Below are 19,321 nucleotides of genomic sequence, written 5' to 3' on the forward strand. Positions count from 1 at the left end.
GGAGGGCAGGGTTTGCGGGCGATCGGGTTGGACAACGACAGTGCGGGGACATCGGCTCTCGCTGCAGGGTGGCATCTCGGCGGTTTGCGGCCCCGTCACCGTGAGTTGCGGGTCGGCCTGCGGCAGGGAGGGGGAGTGGGCAACGGTCCTGGCGAGGTCAGGCCCCCCCGAGTTTCTGCCGGACCCCACTTGACCTGCTGAGTTTTTCCCGGACCCCCCTTGACCTGCTGAGTTTCTGCCGGACCCCCCTTGAGCTGCTGAGTTTCTCCCGGACCCCCCTTGACCTGCTGAGTTTCTCCCGGACCCCCTCCCCTTGACCTTCTGAGTTTCTCCCGGACCCTCCTTTAACCTGCTGAGTTTCTCTCGGACCCCCCTTTGACCTGCTGAGTTTCTCCCGGACCTCCCTTGACCTGCTGAGTTTCTCCCGGACCCCCTTTGACCTGCTGAGTTTCTCCCGGACCCCCCTTGACCTGCTGAGTTTCTCCCGGACCCCCTTTTCTTTCCGTGCCGGTGTCCCAGGACCTTTCCAGGGCAGTCTCCGCGCTCAGGACCGCGCTGGGATCCCGGTCAGCGGTGGAGGAGCAGGTGAGGGCGGCTAATCCCGATCCAGCCCACGCCACTCCCGAGATTGGCGGGGGGTTCCACCCTGCCTGCCCGACCAGCCTCGCTCTCCACGTGTACTCCGGGCACCCGCCGCTGGTCCGGTGGGAAGGCGCAGGGCGGCCGGTGGCCGGCGCCCCCATCGCCCGGCAGGGAGCCCCAATCTTCCCTCCGGCGTCCCGACTCCATCTGCAGCTCCAAGAAACGCTGTGCCACTGGGGTTCCGGGTGCTGGGAAGCGGCCTTGGCTTCCCCTGACACCGGCCAGGCCACGCTGCGGTGGGGGGGTGGGCAGGGGTACACGACAGCGTGTTTATAAAACCACCCACCACTACTTTTCATGACCAGGATTTTTCTCTCTCTCTCACCCTGGGACACAGCGGTTACTGTGCATGCGTTATACTGGCGCGGCGGCCAGCTGGCCACCTCTAATACCTTTTTGATATGATCTTGCGGGCCAAATATAATTATATCGCGGGCCAAATTTGGCCCGAGGGCCAGAGTTTGATATGTGTGCTCTATCAAATCCCCTCTCAACTGTCTATGTTCCAATGAATAAAGACCTATTCTCCTCAATCTTTCTCTGTACTCTAGATGTTGTAAGCCAGGCAACAACCTTGTAAATCTTCTCTGCACCCTCTCCACCTTATCTATATCTTTTCAATAATTTGGAGACCAAAACTGAACACAATACTCCAAACCTGGCCTCACCAATGCCTTAAACAGCTGCAGCATCACTTCCCAGCTCCTATACTCTATACTATGATTTATGAAGGCCAGCATACCATATGCCTTCTTAACCACCCTGTCTACATGGGAATCCACCTTCAATGAACTCTGTAGCATAACTCCAAGATCCCTCTGTTCCTTGGCGTACCTTAATGCCCTCCCCTTAACTGCGTTTGTCTTATTTTGGTTATTTTATTCCAAAATGCAGCACCTCACACTTGTCTACACTGAATTTCATCTGCCATCTTTCAGCTCACTTTTTCAAACAAACCAAATCCTTCTGTAATCCAAGAAAACCTTCCTCACTATCCACCACTCCCCCTATTTTTGTATCATCTGCATATTTGCTTACCCAGTTAACCACACCCTCCTCCAAATCATTAATATAAATGATAAACAACAGGGGACCTGACAGACAGTTGTCCACCATGACTCTCTGCTGTCTATCTTCCAGCCACCCCTGAACCCATTTCACTATCTCTCTATTAATCCCTAGTGACTGAACCTTCCTTACTAAACTTACATGCGGAACCTTATCAAAAGCCTTACTAAAATCCAAAAAGAGCACATCAACCGCCATACCTTCATCCACTTTTCTTGTCACCTCTTCAAAAATCTCAACAAGATTCATCAAACATGACTTTCCCTTCACAAACCCATGCTGGGTGTCCCTAATCAATCCCTGCCTATCCAGATATTGGTACATACTATCTCTAAGAATACCCTCCATAACCCCACCACCGAAGTCAAACTTACTGGCCGATAATTACTTGGCCTGAACCTTGTGTCTTTTTTAAACAATGGAACTACATTTGCAACCCTTCAATCCTGCGGCACCACACCCTTCTCCAGTGATCGTTGAAAAATCACTAACAGAGCCCCCACTATTTTCTCCCTGACCTCCCTTAACATCCTGGGAAAAATCCCATCAGGACCAGGAGACTTATCCACCTTTATTGACCCTAAAAGCTCCAAAATCCTCTCTTTACTAATCCCTATCCTTCCATAACTAAGCCATTTGCATCACTTATCTCACATAGTCCAATGTCCCTTTCCCTCATGAATACAGACGAGAAAAAATATTGTTCAATATCTCTCCCATCTCATACAGTTCTTCACATCGTCAACCGTTTCCATTTTCCAGTGGACCTACTCTATCCTTAACCCTCCTTTTACTATTCAAGTATCTGTAAAAACCCATAGGATTCACTTTCACCTTATTACCTATGGACTCCTCATACCTTCTTTTTGCCTTTCTAATTTCCCTCTTAAAGTTCTTTCTGCAATCTAAATAGCGATCATACATCTCATCAATCTTTTGTTTCTTAAATTTAGCATAGGCCTCTCTCTTATCCCGAACCAACTTCCTAATTTTTCTAGAAAACCACAGCTCCCTTGCCTTTCGGCCGGACTGGAACATAAAGATCCTGTACTCTCAAAATCTCACCCTTAAATACCCTCCAAATTTCCTCTACATCCTTTCCAGCAAAAAGATCAGCCCACACAACACTGCAAATCCCTTCTCATTTCTCCAAATCTGTCCTTCCCCCACTTGAAGACCTTCAGCTTCGGACCGATCTATCCCTTTCCATAATTAAGCTAATGCTAATGGACCCATGATCACTGGATCCAAAATTCTCTTCAATGCTCACCTCTATCACCTGCCCTATTTAATTTCCAAACAACAGATCTAACACTGCTCCACCTGTAGTGGACATCTTCACATACTGCTGCAAAAAGCCGTCCTGAACATATCGTATAAACTCTAAGCCATCCTGCCCTCTCACTAACTGTGTTTCCCAATCTATGTTAGGAAAATTGAAACCCCCAACCAACACCACTCTATTCCTACTGCACATCTCAGCTATTTCCTTCCACATTTGCTCTTCTAGTTCCCTCTCCCCATTCGGAGGCCTATAATATACCCCTATAATAGTAACCTTATTTTTCAGTTCTACCCACAGTGCCTCCCTCGATGAGCCCTCCAGTCTTCCCAGATAAGTAATGCCACACCTCCCCCTCTTACTCCTCCACATCTGTCACATCTAAAGCAGCGAAATCCTGGAATATTTAACTGCCAGTCACAACCCTCCTTCAACCACGTCTCGCTAATGGCCACAATATCATAACGCCATGTGTCAATCCACACCTTTAGCTCATCCACCTTCCTTACAACACTCCTTGCATTAAAATAAATACATCTCAGAGATCTTCCGCATCCTACCTTCTGCCTACCATTCTACCATTCTCACAATTGTCATTATAGCATCTATTTATTACTTCCTGCCATTCCATCCCAAAATTATTTGAATATGCTTTTTTACCTTTGCCTACAAACCCTCTCTCTGCTGTCCTCCCTTACTTGAACCCCTATCCCAAACCATACTATTTTAAAGCTCCCCTAACAGCCCTAGCAAATGTCTCCGCCAGGAGACTGGTCCCTCTGGCATTCAGATGTAACCCATTGCTATGGTATAGGACCCATCTCCCCCAAAAAATGTCCCAGTGGTTCAAGTTCATCAGGCTTTGGCGCTTGAAAGGTAAATTGTTACTGCTCAGGAATTTTCTTGTCAGTTTTCAGAGAGAGATTTGTTGTTCCAGGACACCCACAACTGATTTACTTCCATCAGCCATTTCAGTGTCTTGCTGACGAACCTTGCCCCTTCAGGGTTCTCCAGATGATGACCTCTTTCTTTCAGGTCACCACAGAGTTCCATTTTGTTTCCCTTATTCCAAGTTAAACATTAGACAGCCAGTCCTCTCTTCTTGCATGAACCACAAGGGCTTTGACCAGGCTGAACTAAGCACTCACAACCAATCTTCCAAATGGGGTTTACCACAAGCTTGCCAGCTTGTCCTGTTCCAGTCCAGTTGCTGCTGCTGACTATAGCACTGATCTCTCTCTCTCTGTGTGTGTGTGTGTGTGTGTGTGTGTGTGTGTGTGTGTGTGTGTGTGTGTGTGTGTGTGTGTGTGTGTGTGTGTGTGTGTCACACAGTGATAAATACTTTTTTTACTCTCTCTGCTTGCAAAACCACATGACCCTCTTAGAACAGCAAGTTCTACTGCAATCTGTGGTTCCAAAAAGTTCTTTCATCTGTTGCCTTTTGTAAACAACAATCCATTAGTGAAGTCTCTTGGGCATTCTCCAAAGCTTTTGCAAAGGATCTATGGCCATGACATGTCTAGCATTAGCAGAGCTCCAGTATTTTAAATAAGATCTGTTTTAAAGTGTTTGTATGTGACCTACACTAACAAACCTGCCCCAACTTATCTCCCCAAAACATATCTATATACTGTCACAATACAAGTAAGAAGACTTTTAAAAAGGTACTTTGGTGACTACTTTTCACCAGATGTATTAGCCCAGATTTTCTTTCTCAGCAAAGTTCTTTGCAATTTCTTCCCTGGCTTCTGACAAGGTCTGAAGATACAATTGATGAGACTATGAGGATCTGTTCACCTCAATGTGCTCCAAGGCTGCCAACACTTCCTCCCTGGTCCTTTGTATCTGGTGCAGGACATTACAACTCTTCCAATCAAACTCTGCATGTTCTTTCCTAATGCTTCAAGAAAAACGATCTTGCCCCAATTTAGGACCTTAACCTCGACCAGTCCTATCCTTGTCTGTAATATTTTAAAATTAATAGAGTTATGGCCATTGTTCTTACAATGCTCCCTCACTTACACATGGACAGTTAACAAATTTCACCCCACCTAAGCCCTAGAGATGACTCAGTCCTTGACCATTCACAGCCTGTTAATATTCTCTTGAACACTCTTCACAACACACACTGACATTCAGTGATTTTTTTCCTCCCTATTAGTCATCTACACAAATGATTTGGATCGAGCCACAAATAACATGATGAGAAGAAACAGTGATTATAATTTAGTGATCATTCCAAAGTTATACATGTACAACTTTGAGGTAGAATGTAAGAGAAGCCAGAACTTGGACATGTTGATGGAGTAAATAGAGTTGAATGTGTAACAGTAAAATTTAAGATAAAAGAAATAGAAAAATACCCAATTAGCCAGGTAAAATGAAAAAAATTAGAGAATAGACATATGGATCTTCAGAGAAGTGAAAAGAAGTTTTGTTCAGTTCTGTCTTCTATGAAAAGCTGCCAAGATGCAACAATCCCATTGAAGAGCAAAAGAGTAGAATGAAGAAAGTATTCTAAAAATTATGATATCTATTTCATGAATGTAAAGTATAATTATGAGAAAATTTAATACATCCTTTTTACTGCAAAATTGAAAAAAACAATTTGGACTTTTTCCACTGATTCAACAACAGTGAAAAGGTGGCAAAAATTAAAATTAATTGAATGTGAAATATTTTAGTACAAGTAAATGCTGAGGCATAAAATATATAATCACAAACAGAATTAAACTTGCATTTTGAAGGAAAGTGTAAGTACAATGGACTAATTTGCTTTGTTCTTCTTGTTCATTTCTTTGATTCAATGTCATTTGCTCTATAAAACATATTATCACGGGCAAAAAGTTACGTACCTCTTGACCTTTAGATCCTTTTACACCCGGTTGACCTGGAGGTCCAGGATTACCCTAGAAAATCAAAACAAATAATCAAGGAAGTATCCCCAATTCTCTATCTAATGCAAGCCAGCCTTTCTATAGCATAAAAGTTATCCATCATGTGGAATCAATTATTGTTGTGCTTCCCATCCAGACAAATTCTCCTCCCACTGCACATTCACATAAGTGATTCAACATTTGTGGTTTGGTAAAGAGAATTAAGAAATACAGTCATTTTTGATGAAATGAAATGTTAATCTTTTGGTGCATTTCTGTAATGTCTGCAGCATATCGATTTTTATGAAGTTTTAAAATATACTTACTGGTAAACCTTGCTGGCCATACTTCCCTCTCTCACCATCCAGGCCTTCCTGACCCTGCAGAAAATATATATCCATCAATGACACTGTGGCTAATATCCAGGCAATCTAGAATACTTCGGGCATTAGTGTTCTAAATTCAAGCACCCAAATAGCATCACATGTGCACATTTCTGATTCCTCATTTCTACTCAATAAATATACTAAAACAACACTTGCATTACAAGAATGTATCTAAAACAATTAAAACATCCAAGGAATTAAAAGGCACATTATCAGAAATTGGATATTAAGCCACAGAAGATAACAGGACAGAAATATATTGATTGTTACGGAGCTTCTTAAAGGATAGGGAGTATTGGGAAGTAATTCCAGAATTTCAAATCAAGTTGAAAGAAAGTACAACAGATAATTGAATTTAATTGGATAGAATTAAATTGTTTACTGTCAAGATACAGTGAAGAGCTTTGTTTTGTGTGCCATTCAGTCAAGTCAACCCATAGAACTGGTGAAATAGTAAAATAAAATGCACAGTCAATCGGTGTAATGTAACAATAAATCAAAGAGTACAGGGTATAGTTCTGTGGTTGGAGTTTGTCTTCATATCTGCAGCCATGAAAGGAGAGCCCATGTGCCTGAAGATCACTGCTAGTTGCTAAAAATGTTCAGCACTGCTGACCCGCTCAGCACAAAGAAGTCATGGGACCGCCAGCAAATGTGGCAATCACTAACGTGAAATCCCTCGGTCTGCAATTAACTGTACATTAAGGGCACGGAAACCTTTCTAGTGATTAGAAGAGCATGGTTATTAATGCACTCGTGAAAAGCCAGCAATGTTGGTACATCCCAGTGCCAAAGGTGTTATTCTCTCTTCGTTGAAACCAAAATCAATGACCCTTTTCTTTCATGAGCAGAGAGCCTAGGTGTTTCTGCTGTACTGAGGAACAAATTGAGAAATAAGGCATGAATTTGCTTCCACCTGGAATAATTCAATGGTTAGTAAGTTTTAAGTCATCTTGACCTCCATGGAAAGAGCAGTCCAGACACAATACAAGTTCTTCGTAAAATTTCATATATCTCTGAAAGGTCAGATGTTCAAAAGCAGAGCACATGAATACTTTGCTCCTTGGACAGCCTCAAGTAAAACATTATGTCCTTGAAGGCAGGAATAGGCTCTTCTCAGATGCCTTTTTTCTTTTTCACTTAACCTGAAGTCCACGGGTTGCGGCCTGCAGCTCATATTGGGCTACTATTCGGCCCATCTCCCACATGAAGACTGAGACCCCATTGGTGATGCTGAAGGGAACCCTCAGGAAATGGTGGAGGCAGCCATCTGCCTCAAAACTAGTATACTGGTGGTTCTTCGGGCGGATGGGGAGCTGGTGGTATGCTGACTTTAGATCAATGGTGGAGAATACCTGATATTGAGTGATGTGGTTTACCATATCGGATATGCGAGGAAGAGGGTACGCGTCCAGCTGCATGAATCTGTTAATGGTCGGACTGTAGTCAATGACCATTCTGTTTTTCACCCCATTCTTCACCATCGCCACTTAGGCTCTCCAGGGGATGGTGCTGGCTTCAATGATCCCCTCAATGAGTAGCTGCTGCACCTTTGACCTAGTAAAGGCCCTGTCCCCAGCACTGTACTGCCTACTTTTGGTGGCAACGGGTTTACAGTCGGGGATGAGGTTAGCGAATAAAAGTGGAGGGGTGATCTTGAGAGTTGAGAATCTGCAGGTCGTATGCTATGGGCAATCTTTGGGTTGCTGGCTGGAAGCAGTGGGAGAAGAGGTAGGGGATTTGCCAGTGGAGCACAGTGGGCCATTTAAAAACTGCTGGCTACAGACAGTGAGGGGGTGGATGAGGGCTGTTGTACTCCATCGTCACACTTTGAAGGTGACCTTGAAAATCCAGCCCCAATAGCACGGCAGCACAGAGCTGTGACATCACCAGGAGTTTAAAGTCTTTGTAGTCTATGCCCCGCACAGAGTCACTATACAGTAACTGCAAACATCAGCTGTATGGGACTTCAAGGTCAAAGAGACTTTGTGGCTTACTGCCCTTACTGCGAGGGAGTAACACTGCACCATGTTGGGGTGGATGAAGCTCTCTGTGCTCTCACTATTGAACAGGCAGCTTGTCTCATGGTCATTTACCTGGATGTCCATCAGCAATGTTTGAAGTTGGCGAGGGCTACCTTGATTCAGCGTGATGGAGGCCAGTATTGGATCTCTATCTGTAGATGCGGTGGAATGTTTGGTCCCAAGATGGCAGCATCCAAGATGGTGGCCCCCATAGCTTGCTTGCGGCGCTGCTGGATCTCAAAGATGGTGGTGTTCAAGATGACAACCCCCAAGGCCCCCAATGCGGCGCTGGTGGATTGGGGTGACTTGGACTTACACTTTCACGTAATGTCCTTTCTTCCCACAGTTAGAACAAAATACATCTTTTGCCAGGCAGCATTTCCTTGAGTGCTTTTTCACTTTTTCAGGCCTCAGAATTAGCACTTCAGGTGCTCACAGAGTACAGCTGCCTTGGTTGGGTCGCTGGCTGAATGTGGCTTTAGCTGTTTTAGGTGCCTGTGGTGTAGAGCGGCCATGGTCGGATCACTAGCGAGATGTGGCAGTAGTCCGCAGGGTTGCGACCCTTCCACATCCCAAGATGGTGGCGTCTGGGGCAACCACGAGGCGGCCGCATTGTCAGTCACCTAGGCTTCCATATTCTGGAAGGCTACCTCTCGCATGCCTGCCAGTTTGTCGGCCCTCCACAAGTTGAGCTCACCTTGCTCAAACTGTCTCTGCCGGATGTAGCTGGACCTGATGCCTGTGACGTAAGCGTCTCTGATCAGGTCTTTTGTGTTCATGCAGCCATCGTGGTCCTGCAATCGCAGGCCCATCCGAGGTACTTACAGGGCTCCGGAGGTACTTAGTGCTCGATTCCCCAGGTTGGTGTTTTCGAGTAGCCAGGTGTCTCGCATAGACCTCCTTTACCTTCTTCAGGTACTGTCCTTTCAGGATGTCCATTGCCTCTGGGTATGATTTGGTGTCCCTGATCACTGAATATACCAGGGGCCAAACCTGAGAATGTAGTACCTGCAGCTTGTCATTCTCTGATCGAACAATAGTAGATGATGTCTGCAGGAACACTTTGAAGCAACGCAGCCAGTGTTTGAAGTTGTTGGAGGCTTCTGGTGACTGTGGGTCGATTTCCAACTTCTCTGATTTTAGGATCTGCTCTATTATCAAAATTTATTGCTAAACAAAATTGATGCACCATCAGTAACTCTAAAAGACTAGAAGTTATGTAAAACTGACAGGCTTTTATTAGCAATAGAATAGAAGCACATCCATGCTGTTCGACTGTCCTGAACTAGCAAAGGATGGTCACCTTTGTTCAGGAGTCTGTGGGAGGAGCCACAAGGTACAGTCAGCCAAAAGGGCGTGTCCAGACAGCTTAACAAAAGTGGCTTACCACAGTACACAAATTGTTTGAAGATACATCGAGGCTTAATTGTCAATTATGACATGGAAAACTGAGCCTAGTTATCATTATTGAAACACAAGATAGATCACTTCAACTACAGAGAGTTCATCTTGCTACTGAGTGAAGTGGTAAATAACTTACAGGATAACCAGGGTCTCCAGGATCACCTCTGTCTCCCCGATCCCCAACAGAACCCTAAAAAAAAAATTACTTCAATTAGTCAGATACTTTCTTCTTTCACAGTGACTGTGGAGGCCTTCTATTTAACTTCACTGTCTTTAATATGAATCTTCACATTTATGTCCTCTATTTATTATTTTGGATTGATTTTTAGAGTGACAACTCCACAAATTGCAGATGCTTTTTTGTTATCTAGGACAATTTTCTACAGAGAAGTCAGAAACACCTTGTTACTTAATTGACAAAAATCTGGTGCAAAGTGTCAGGAATTAAGTAAATTGTTTAAAGCTGGAAATTAATGAAAACGTTGCTTGAAAGTTATCCAAAATCATCTGCTGAGTTGAATCTGTATTAACTTGAGTACTGTGGTAACAATTTAATGACTGGAAACTGAATTGCTTTTGTGGTTCACTGCAGCAGTTATTGTCATACTGAAGAACATCTCATGGTTTGACTTATAATGCAGTTTGTATTAGATTACATCAATTGATTGGATGCAGATGTAGGGGCTGTGCTTGCACAGGGATGTTTGTCCTCTATTTCTACTTCAGTGGAGGCAATAACCTATTTAATTTCAAATAGGCAAAGAGCACAATTTCAGAGTTCAAGATAATACATAATTCTCTACGTATCCAGTACATGGACCTGTGCCTTGAATCATGGCATTCTATCCTTTATATGGTATGTTTTTGGCTGAGATAGACATCATAACCCTTCATTCTCCTGAATTCCTTTGGTGTACTCCCACTAATACTCTGGCAAGAGTCTAATAGAAACCTGAGCATTCTCAGGTCATGCTCTCTTAAATCACTCAGCCAAAAGCATACCAAACAAGTAACAGACTACCCTTCATGACTCAGCAAAATTTGCTGGAATTACATGTTATTCTCAAAGACTGCTCTGAAAATTCATGGGCCTTGATCCCTTGGCATAATTGTGCAAGGCCACAACAGATGCTTGTTTTTGCCTCTAGATGTTGGTGCCATTTGTTTCTCTTTTGCCGGCCATTGGCATTTTCAAAATAAAGGGAGGAGTTTCAGGTAAATACCTCAACAATTTATCTCTGGAGGGAGTGTCGTGAGAGTTCTGGAATATAGGCAGATTGATTCAGCCTGCAATGCCACTTTTTGAGGCCATTAGTCCTCCATCAGGCTTAAATATAGTTTCCTTCCTCAGGTGGGGCAGGGACTTTGGACGAAAAGCAGGATAAAGGCAAGGATGACGGCAATAGGGAAGTTAATGTGTGATACTATTACCATAATCAACAAACATAAGTAGGGATTCTTACTTGAGCTGAAAAGACATTTGAGTTAAAATGAAAGTTAGAAAACATGACAACATGCAGACAATGGTTAGAAATTGCCATAATCTGTTAATGAAGTGACTTCAGTGGTCTAAAGGTATTCACAATAATATTTTACCCTGTCACCAGGTGGACCCGCCGGCCCTTCCACTTTCCCATCATCCCCTTGTTCACCCTGGAGCACAAGAAAAATTCTGTTAATGATACTGTTATGAGCACAGAGGACCCCAAAACCCAGCAGCAAAAGATATTCACCAAGACAAATGGTTACTTAAACAAAAGTTGCTTTTAATTATCTTTAAACATGAAAATAGAATCACACTTTCACTTATCACTATTGACTTAACTAACCTAACTTCTAATTCATAGCGCATGTGTATGTAATATGTGTGGAAGTTCAGAAAAGTTCTTTGATTCACAGTCCCATCTCACTTCTCATTCCTCCAAATTCACTGGTTGCAGGCAATTCTTATACTGTGCACAGAATTTAACATTTATAAGGTTCATCAGGCTTTGGTGCTTGAAAGGTAAATGGTTACCGCTCAGGAAGGTTCTTGTCGGTTGTTCGCTGGACACCCACAACTGATTCCTTTTTAATCAGCCACTTCAATGCCTTGCTAAAGAAACTTGCCCTCTCAGAGTTCTCCTTTCTTTCAGGTCACCACAGATTTCCTTTTTGTTTCAAGTGAAATATTAGACAGCCAGTCCTCTCCTCTTGCATGAACTACAAGGGCTTTGACCAGGCTGAACTAAGCACTCACAACCCGTCTTCCAAATGGGGTTTTCCACAAGCTTGCCAGCTTGTCCTGTTCCAGTCCCAGCTGCTGCTGTCTGTAAAACTGCAGAACTGAATTCTCTCTCTCCCTCTCTGAGAGAAAAACCTGTTTTACTTTCTCTGCTTGCAAAACCATATGACCGTCTTAGAACAGCGAGTTCCACTCCAGACAGTCTATGAATCTGACAAGTTCTTTCATCTGTTGCCTTTTTGTAAAAAAAATCCATTAGTGAAGTCTTTTGGACACTCTTCAAAGTGTTTGCAAAGGCTCTGGGGCCCCAACATGTCTAGCATGAGCAGAGCTCCAGTATTTTAAGTAAGATCTGTTTTAAATGTTTATATGTGACTTACACTAAAAACTCTGTCCCAATTTATCTCCCAAAAACATATCTATATATAATACAATATAACATAATCTGTCACAATACTCAGTATAGACACTCTGTGAACCAGGATTTGCAGGTAGAGTTAATGACCTGATTACTGTGGAAATATAAGAATGAAGAAGATGAAAGAAAATAAAACCAAGTGTTTTTTCCAGTAACTCAACGTTTTACTGGTACAGCTTCACTGATGATTGAATTCAAAGCTATGAATTACTTAAGAGTTGGAAGACTGTTGATACGCTTTAGCTGGATATTTATGCAACATTATTAAATGCCAGTATTGTTAACTTTCGGATTAACTTGACATTTATTGGGTATAAATGTATACATTAGTAACATTTCCACAAAAGAAGGATGCTCACTAATTTCTAGAAAGGTGCATTAGAAAAAATAAATTTGTCAGAAAAATCCGACTTGTTTGACTCCAGCTGAAGTATGTTAAAATTATGACGATGTGCAAGTTTTGGAGAGCATAGAGATTTCAAGCAGGAATTATAATTAATTTGATAGGTTGAGATTTTTCTCTCTGAAGCAAAAGAGAAGAGAAAATTTGACAGAAATGTAATAATCACAGGGCCGAGGGTGGATCAAGTATGACTTGGGATCTCTTGACTTGGCCTGCTGAAGGGTAGCGTTCCTGAAGGAGAAGCTTTGATAGTCTTTTTCTCTCTCTCTTAGGCAGTTCCTCAGGGTCAGGAACGAGTTGATTGCATTGCAGTTTTGTGGGAAATGAGGTGGCTGATGAGGCCGGTATAGGAAGTGTGTATTCTTCTGTAAACAGAGCAAGAGATGCCTGACCAGAAGGGCTAGTGGGCAGGCATGCCTTTTGTGTGCCCCCAAATGGATCAACTCAAGGTTCTCAATTTTACCCTGAACGGTCATGGACCAAGGATTCTGAGCAGACAGTGGAGAAGCTGTGTTTATTCAAAGAAACTCTGACTTCATCCTTGGACTTCTTCTTCGATAGACCTAGTAATCTTCTGCTGTGAGATAACTTGGAAGAGTGGGGGAGACCCAAGCTTCCAGTTGCATATCATTTTAACTCTCCTTTCTATTTCTCCACTGACCTGTCTGTCCTTAGTCTTCTCCTTTTCTACCGAGAGGTTGAATGCCAAGTGTAAGAACAACATCAAATATACAGCTTGGGTACCTTTCAACCCACTGAATTTTCCAATTTCAGGTAATCCACATCCCTGATGTTCTCCTCCCACACACATTCATCTGTCCACTTCGTTTTCTTCTCCCTTTGTTCATCTTTCCATTCCCTAACCCCCACCATTCTATCTGTGCATTATTCCCTTTTTATTTAGTATATTCTATCACCTACCAGCACCTTTCCAGCTCCCACATACTGCTATGTAAAGGCAATCATTTCCCTTCCCTCTCAGTCTGGATGAGGATTTTTACCCCAAATGTTGACTAGTACCTTTTGCCTTCATATAGCTGTTTGACTTGCTGAGTCCTTCCAATGTTCTGTTTTACTTTGATCCAGGAGTTTGGTACCAGACATAAAAAAAAATGGTGGAATGTCCAATGAAGCCAACTGTGTGGAACTAGAGTTTCAATTCTATGGATGCTGATCTGAGAAGACGCTGACATTGGTTCTTGTGACTCGAGGATTTTGTGATGACAACATTGGTGGTATCGTTCCAGTGCTTTACTGTCACTGCTGTAGGTAGTTCACTACTGCCTAGTCAACTACAGATTTTATGCCAGATCTGAGAATTTGATCTTCAAACACCCTTTTTCTCAATTCATTAACGAGGATAGAATTGTGGTGGGAAGGAATCAGGGCAGATGATCACTGGGACACTAAAAGGCACAAAATTAGATACTAGATTATATGAAACAAACCCAGGAATGATTAAAAAATGGTGATATTACCAAGCCAGGAAAGTATAAGGCTTAGAGGGAAACATCCAAGCTACAGTCCTTCAAATCAGTCTGGTGAGCCTCAGTTGCACTCTCTACATTCTTCCCAAGACCGGGAGACCAAAACTGTTGTTTTGTCCAGGTGTTGTCTCAGTAAAACCTTGTTCATTTGTCATAAGACATCCTTGCTTCTGAACTCAAAGCTTCTCACTGTGAAGGCCAAAATACTACTTGCCTTCTTAACTGCTTTCTGATTCGTATTTGCTTTCTGTGGTGAATATGTGAGCCAAGTGTACAACTGCGAATACACAAGACCACCAAAATCTCTTTGTATGTCAACACTTTCCAGACCAATATCATTATAATAACACTGTCTTTGTTTTTGTACTGAAGTGGATAACTATACATTTATCAACATTATGTAATATCTGCCAAGTGTCGCTCATATTAAGTTATCTTTAAGTGTCATTATTAAGACTTTTTTCCTCCAAATTCCAGTTTAATAAAGTATGTCTCACTGATTATTTCCAGCATTCTTATTTATTTCAGATTTATAGCAAACTGTGCTGTTTTCTGTATCCCACAGTTCTAGAATTGTATTGCTTTCTTTCTATTGTCCTCACTAAATGAGTCCATCTATAGTCAAATGAATAGCTTGGATGGTGTTGGAAGCAATCACCTAAATTTCACAGCTCTCAACAGATTGGAGAGATATTTGTTTTATATTCTGGGAGAAAGTAAAACTGCAAAAAAATGGAATGATCTCTTGTTATCTCCCATTGTCAATGGTTAAAAGTATTCATTGATTTCTCAATGATGCATAACATATAACAGTTAATATTTAAATTTGCATGGGATGAGACTACTTGACATTGAAGGTGAATGACCTTCTTCTATGCGGAATCACTCTTGTAACATGAAAAAAAAAGATGTAAAATGAGCCTCAGAATTTTACTGAAAATGAAGTTTTGGCCCTTGTAAGTCAGAATGCCAGACATTACGAAACATTTTTTTTTCTGGACTTCCGGTGAAATAAGATCTTTCTTATGGGGTTATGTGCAGAGAGCAAGTTAATTTCAACTGTCAGGACTTGGCAGTTGTTCCCACCTTCAGGATTGCTGGAGAATCCTGGGGTGTTTGTTTTCCTGGCAGCAGAGTCCAGCTGAAACAGAGCCAGTCTTTAATCACAGATAATGTAGAGGTGAATCAGCAATGAAATATACATCTGTGTGTTTTTAAAGCCGAGTCTGGAGAACTCATATTTAAACCAATCAAGAAACCCCAAACATCATACCAATTGGAAAATAGGTGTAATTATATTTAAAACTGGGTTGGGAGTCAGATCTTGTCCATCTCCCAATATAGCAATCATTCTCTCTGATGAATACAAAAAAAATTAAAGCAAAACTGTTACATTTGGTAATACTCAGCTGGTTGCTCCTGTCCTCTCAATTTTACTATTGGATTTTACAAAACAATTCCACAAAATGAGTGATATTTGAAGTTTTTTTTAAACTATTCCTAATTTGTAAATGAGAAGATGTAGTAAGTCAGAGGCATAATTAACGAATATGAACAAAACATCCAAAAATAATCTTTCAATTATGCAAATGTTCTTTGTGTAGTTGTTATAAATTTCCTTTTTTTCTATTTTAGTGGTTTTTCAAAAAAATTGACTGGGCCAGATCATGCAAGGCCAGTGGGACTACATGGACACATGCCCATCCACCTTTAGTTACCCTTTCCACATGTGGAGATCTGAGCAAGTTGACCCTTGCTGTAGAGAGTCAGATGAAGGGCTCAGGCCAGAAATGTTAGTTATATATCTTTGTCTCTATATCTATTCCTCCTATGAATGTTGCAGGACCTGCTGAGTTTCTCCAATTTCATGTATGTTTGTACATCAAATCTAGCATAGAGTGTTTAAAGATTAAGATTTCAAACTTAGCACAGCGATCCCTGCACTTCTCTAACCTTCTGAGCCAATGGACTACCTAAAGCGGACATCTCAAAGCATTGAAGAGATATCATGAACATCACTGCAGCAAAATCTTCAAATTTGTTGGCAGAATAAATGAACCAATGTCAGTGTCCTCTCCCTGGCTTCCATCTCGCATTGAGGTCCTAGTTACAAACAGTTGGTTTTGATAGGCAGCTCACATCATTTACAAGCCCAACAGCATTCTCTGAAAGCAGATACTCTATTCCAGATTCTCACGATGGAGGTTACCAAATGGAAAAAGAAAAAGATTCAAAGATGTTATTTAAAAAGTAAAACATACCAATTGACCTGCAGGAGATTCCTAACCCATGTTGATCAATTTGGAGAAAGAGCTTAGGGGACAGCATTAGGTACTTTAAGTCCAATTGTCAGAAGGAACTAGATGTCCAGTGAAAGCAGGGAAAAAAGAGCACCAGCTCCCAGTTATCTACTGGCCCCAATCAGCAGCTCCTAACTATTTCACAATGGGCACTTCACCCCTCAGAACCCATAGAACTAGAGAGGAAGTTAGTTTTCGCAAACCTTCAAGGGACTGCCACTGAAGAAAAAGATGAGATGAAGGACCCAAAGGACATGTAATTGCTTCCTCTTTCCAGAACACTGCTGTGATTCTGTTGAGCTGAGTTATGCTGACATCCATTCTCAAGGGCACTTTGGACTTGTGTATTTGGCAATGTATACACATAAATGTGAAACAAACTAAGGTGTGAACAGCTGTCACTCCCAAATATGGCCAAAAGCTATTTATTCACATATAATTTCAATCTTTTTCCAATGATAACAACATTAAAAAAACTATTTTGTCTCTATCAAAATAACATTTATCAATAGCAAAATGGTCAAATTTAGTTGCATTCTCTCTTATGACATTGTGTAAAATACAGCCTATTGAGTCTCAGACAATGTTTCCCAACATCCAGTCTGTGCCAATCTGTATGAGGTTACTCAAAAATGTGTATCAACTACTTTTTGAGGAAGGGAGATAATTGACATAGACTTCTTGAATTTCTGAGCAGAGCATAATTTCACAAAATTCAAAATAGCTTGTAGTAAATTCATATTCTGATCCATTGCAGCTTCACTTTGGGTTATCCATTAACCAGGGTACAGGAGTCGAGTGGTGGATGTATGGGTCAAGTGTGTGACTATAGGCAGGTCAGGATAGGTATGTAGCCTGAGCCAGGGACCTGGAACATGGCTCAGGTGAGTGGATGAACAGTGGTTGGATGAACATCTGGCTAGATGTGTGTGTGATCATAGAATGGACAAAAGAACATTAGAAATAGAAACAGGAGTGGGTCATTCCTCCTTTCTATTCAGTTCCATCATTCAATCAGCTCCAGGCCATTTTTCTACCTTACCCTGTTCCCAAACAATTTTCACATCTCTTGCTTTCTTACTATTTAAAAACCTATCCATTTTTTTCTTGAATATAGAAAAGTAAAGGATACCCATAGCTCTCTAAAGTGGAAAGTTTTATAGATACATAAACCGTTTGTTGAAGAAATTTCTCATATCCTTATCTGCCTGATCTCTTGTTCTTGTTCCTACTTCTGCCACCCAAAGCTTTGGACTGTCCACACAAAGAAAAATATTTGTCCAGCACCCACCATGCCAAGCCTTGAAACAATTTTGTTGCTTTCAATGAAATTAGATCTCATTTATACACACCCAAGGGAGTATAGGCCTGGTCTGCTCAATTTGTCCTCAAGGGACAAACTCTTGTTTTCTTCCCTCCAAGCAAAGAATATTATCCCTTTGATAAAGAGACCAAAATTGTAAACTCCAGCCTGATATAATGCATGAAGACTCACTATCCTTTACTAACCTTTACTAAATCCATCACTTTCCAATTAAGTGAATTAATTACTATTTGGTTTCCTAATTCTTTTAATTTTCATATAAAAGACCACCTAGGTTCTGATTTTCCTGAAAATGAAAGTAAAACCTGACCTTAACCCTACCCGGGGCACATCAAAACAACAGCAATGCTGAACTCAATATGCCAAGTATGTTTGCACAACTCTATTGCAATAAAGGTCAAATTCTTATCCATCTGTCCTGCAGAATTTTGCTTTCTCCCTCTATGTACATATTTTTCAATTTCCACACCAAAGCAGACACGTGAATTTTTTTCCCCACTTGCTTAACTTGTTTTGTAGACCGTCTTTGTGCTCTTCACACTTGCTTCCACCTTGGAACAATGTGACCTCATTACCCATACATTATTCTGAAGGTACATAGCAGTGTTAATAACATCATCCTTCATGCAACTGTATAAATTGCGTGATACATGGACAGATATTTGGAAGTGGATAACACAGTTGCTCCATTATAACAACTTTCTTGATTTTCTTGATTGTAATGACCAGGTACACAAATAGAAAATGTAGTACATTGCCATCCCTCTGGAAGGCTGGTGGGGGTGGATGGTAAATGTTTTCCGTAGACTCTAGAAGCTTAAAATTCAAATTTCAATTGTCTACTTCACTGGATTTCAAGGTTATTAGACAACCATTTTCAATTTTTCATTTGTTATTAGTTAAGATTTTGAGATATGCCAGTACTGAGTATGTGGGGTTTGCCTGTTCTTGTTGTGAACATGTGGGTTTCTTCACATTCCAAAAATATGCTGATTGGTATCTGTAAAATACCCTTAGTTTATTGGTGAATGGGAGAATGTGGGGGGATTAAAATGTGGGAGAATAAAATGAGATTAGTGTGGGATTAGAATAAACAGGTACATGATGGTCAGTTTGGATTTAATGGGCTCAAGAACCTGTTTCAATCGCGTACGACTCTATCTGAAGTACAGAAGCTACATCCTTGTGGCCTCAATGCAGAATTAAAAAGTAGAATTCATTTGACTTTCACAATATATGACAATCAAATACAAATCACATAGTGTGCCAACATTGCATTGTATCACAATGGAGCCTTTCAGAAAGACAGCATCACTGGCACAGAACCAAACTCTCAGACAACCAAAAATTTACATAAGTGGAGTTCAAATAAAAATAAACAAAACATTTCTCCGAAGAGATCAAAAGGAATTGCAAAACACTGGAGATTGAGAGATCTTAAGAGCCTTTATAAAGTATAAATCAATGAGCTACCATATACTGC

The 19,321-nt window shown here is 41.5% G+C and overlaps 1 protein-coding gene across 5 annotated transcripts in view; it reads right to left on the reverse strand.

The window, feature by feature from the left end:
* The window catches only part of col27a1b (collagen, type XXVII, alpha 1b), a 474,822-nt gene that overhangs the window by 48,953 nt on the left and 406,548 nt on the right, over window positions 1–19,321 (reverse strand). For all 5 annotated transcript variants that reach the window (XM_069885118.1, XM_069885099.1, XM_069885108.1 and 2 more), the window contains 4 exons: window positions 11,279–11,335; window positions 9,819–9,872; window positions 6,195–6,248; window positions 5,848–5,901 (listed from right to left, as the gene is read on the reverse strand). In XM_069885118.1, the coding sequence (XP_069741219.1) occupies window positions 5,848–5,901; window positions 6,195–6,248; window positions 9,819–9,872; window positions 11,279–11,335 (219 nt within the window). The remainder of the gene's footprint in view (window positions 1–5,847; window positions 5,902–6,194; window positions 6,249–9,818; window positions 9,873–11,278; window positions 11,336–19,321) is intronic.

This window comes from Narcine bancroftii, chromosome 1, assembly GCF_036971445.1.
Source record: "Narcine bancroftii isolate sNarBan1 chromosome 1, sNarBan1.hap1, whole genome shotgun sequence".
Lineage (NCBI taxonomy): Eukaryota > Metazoa > Chordata > Chondrichthyes > Torpediniformes > Narcinidae > Narcine > Narcine bancroftii.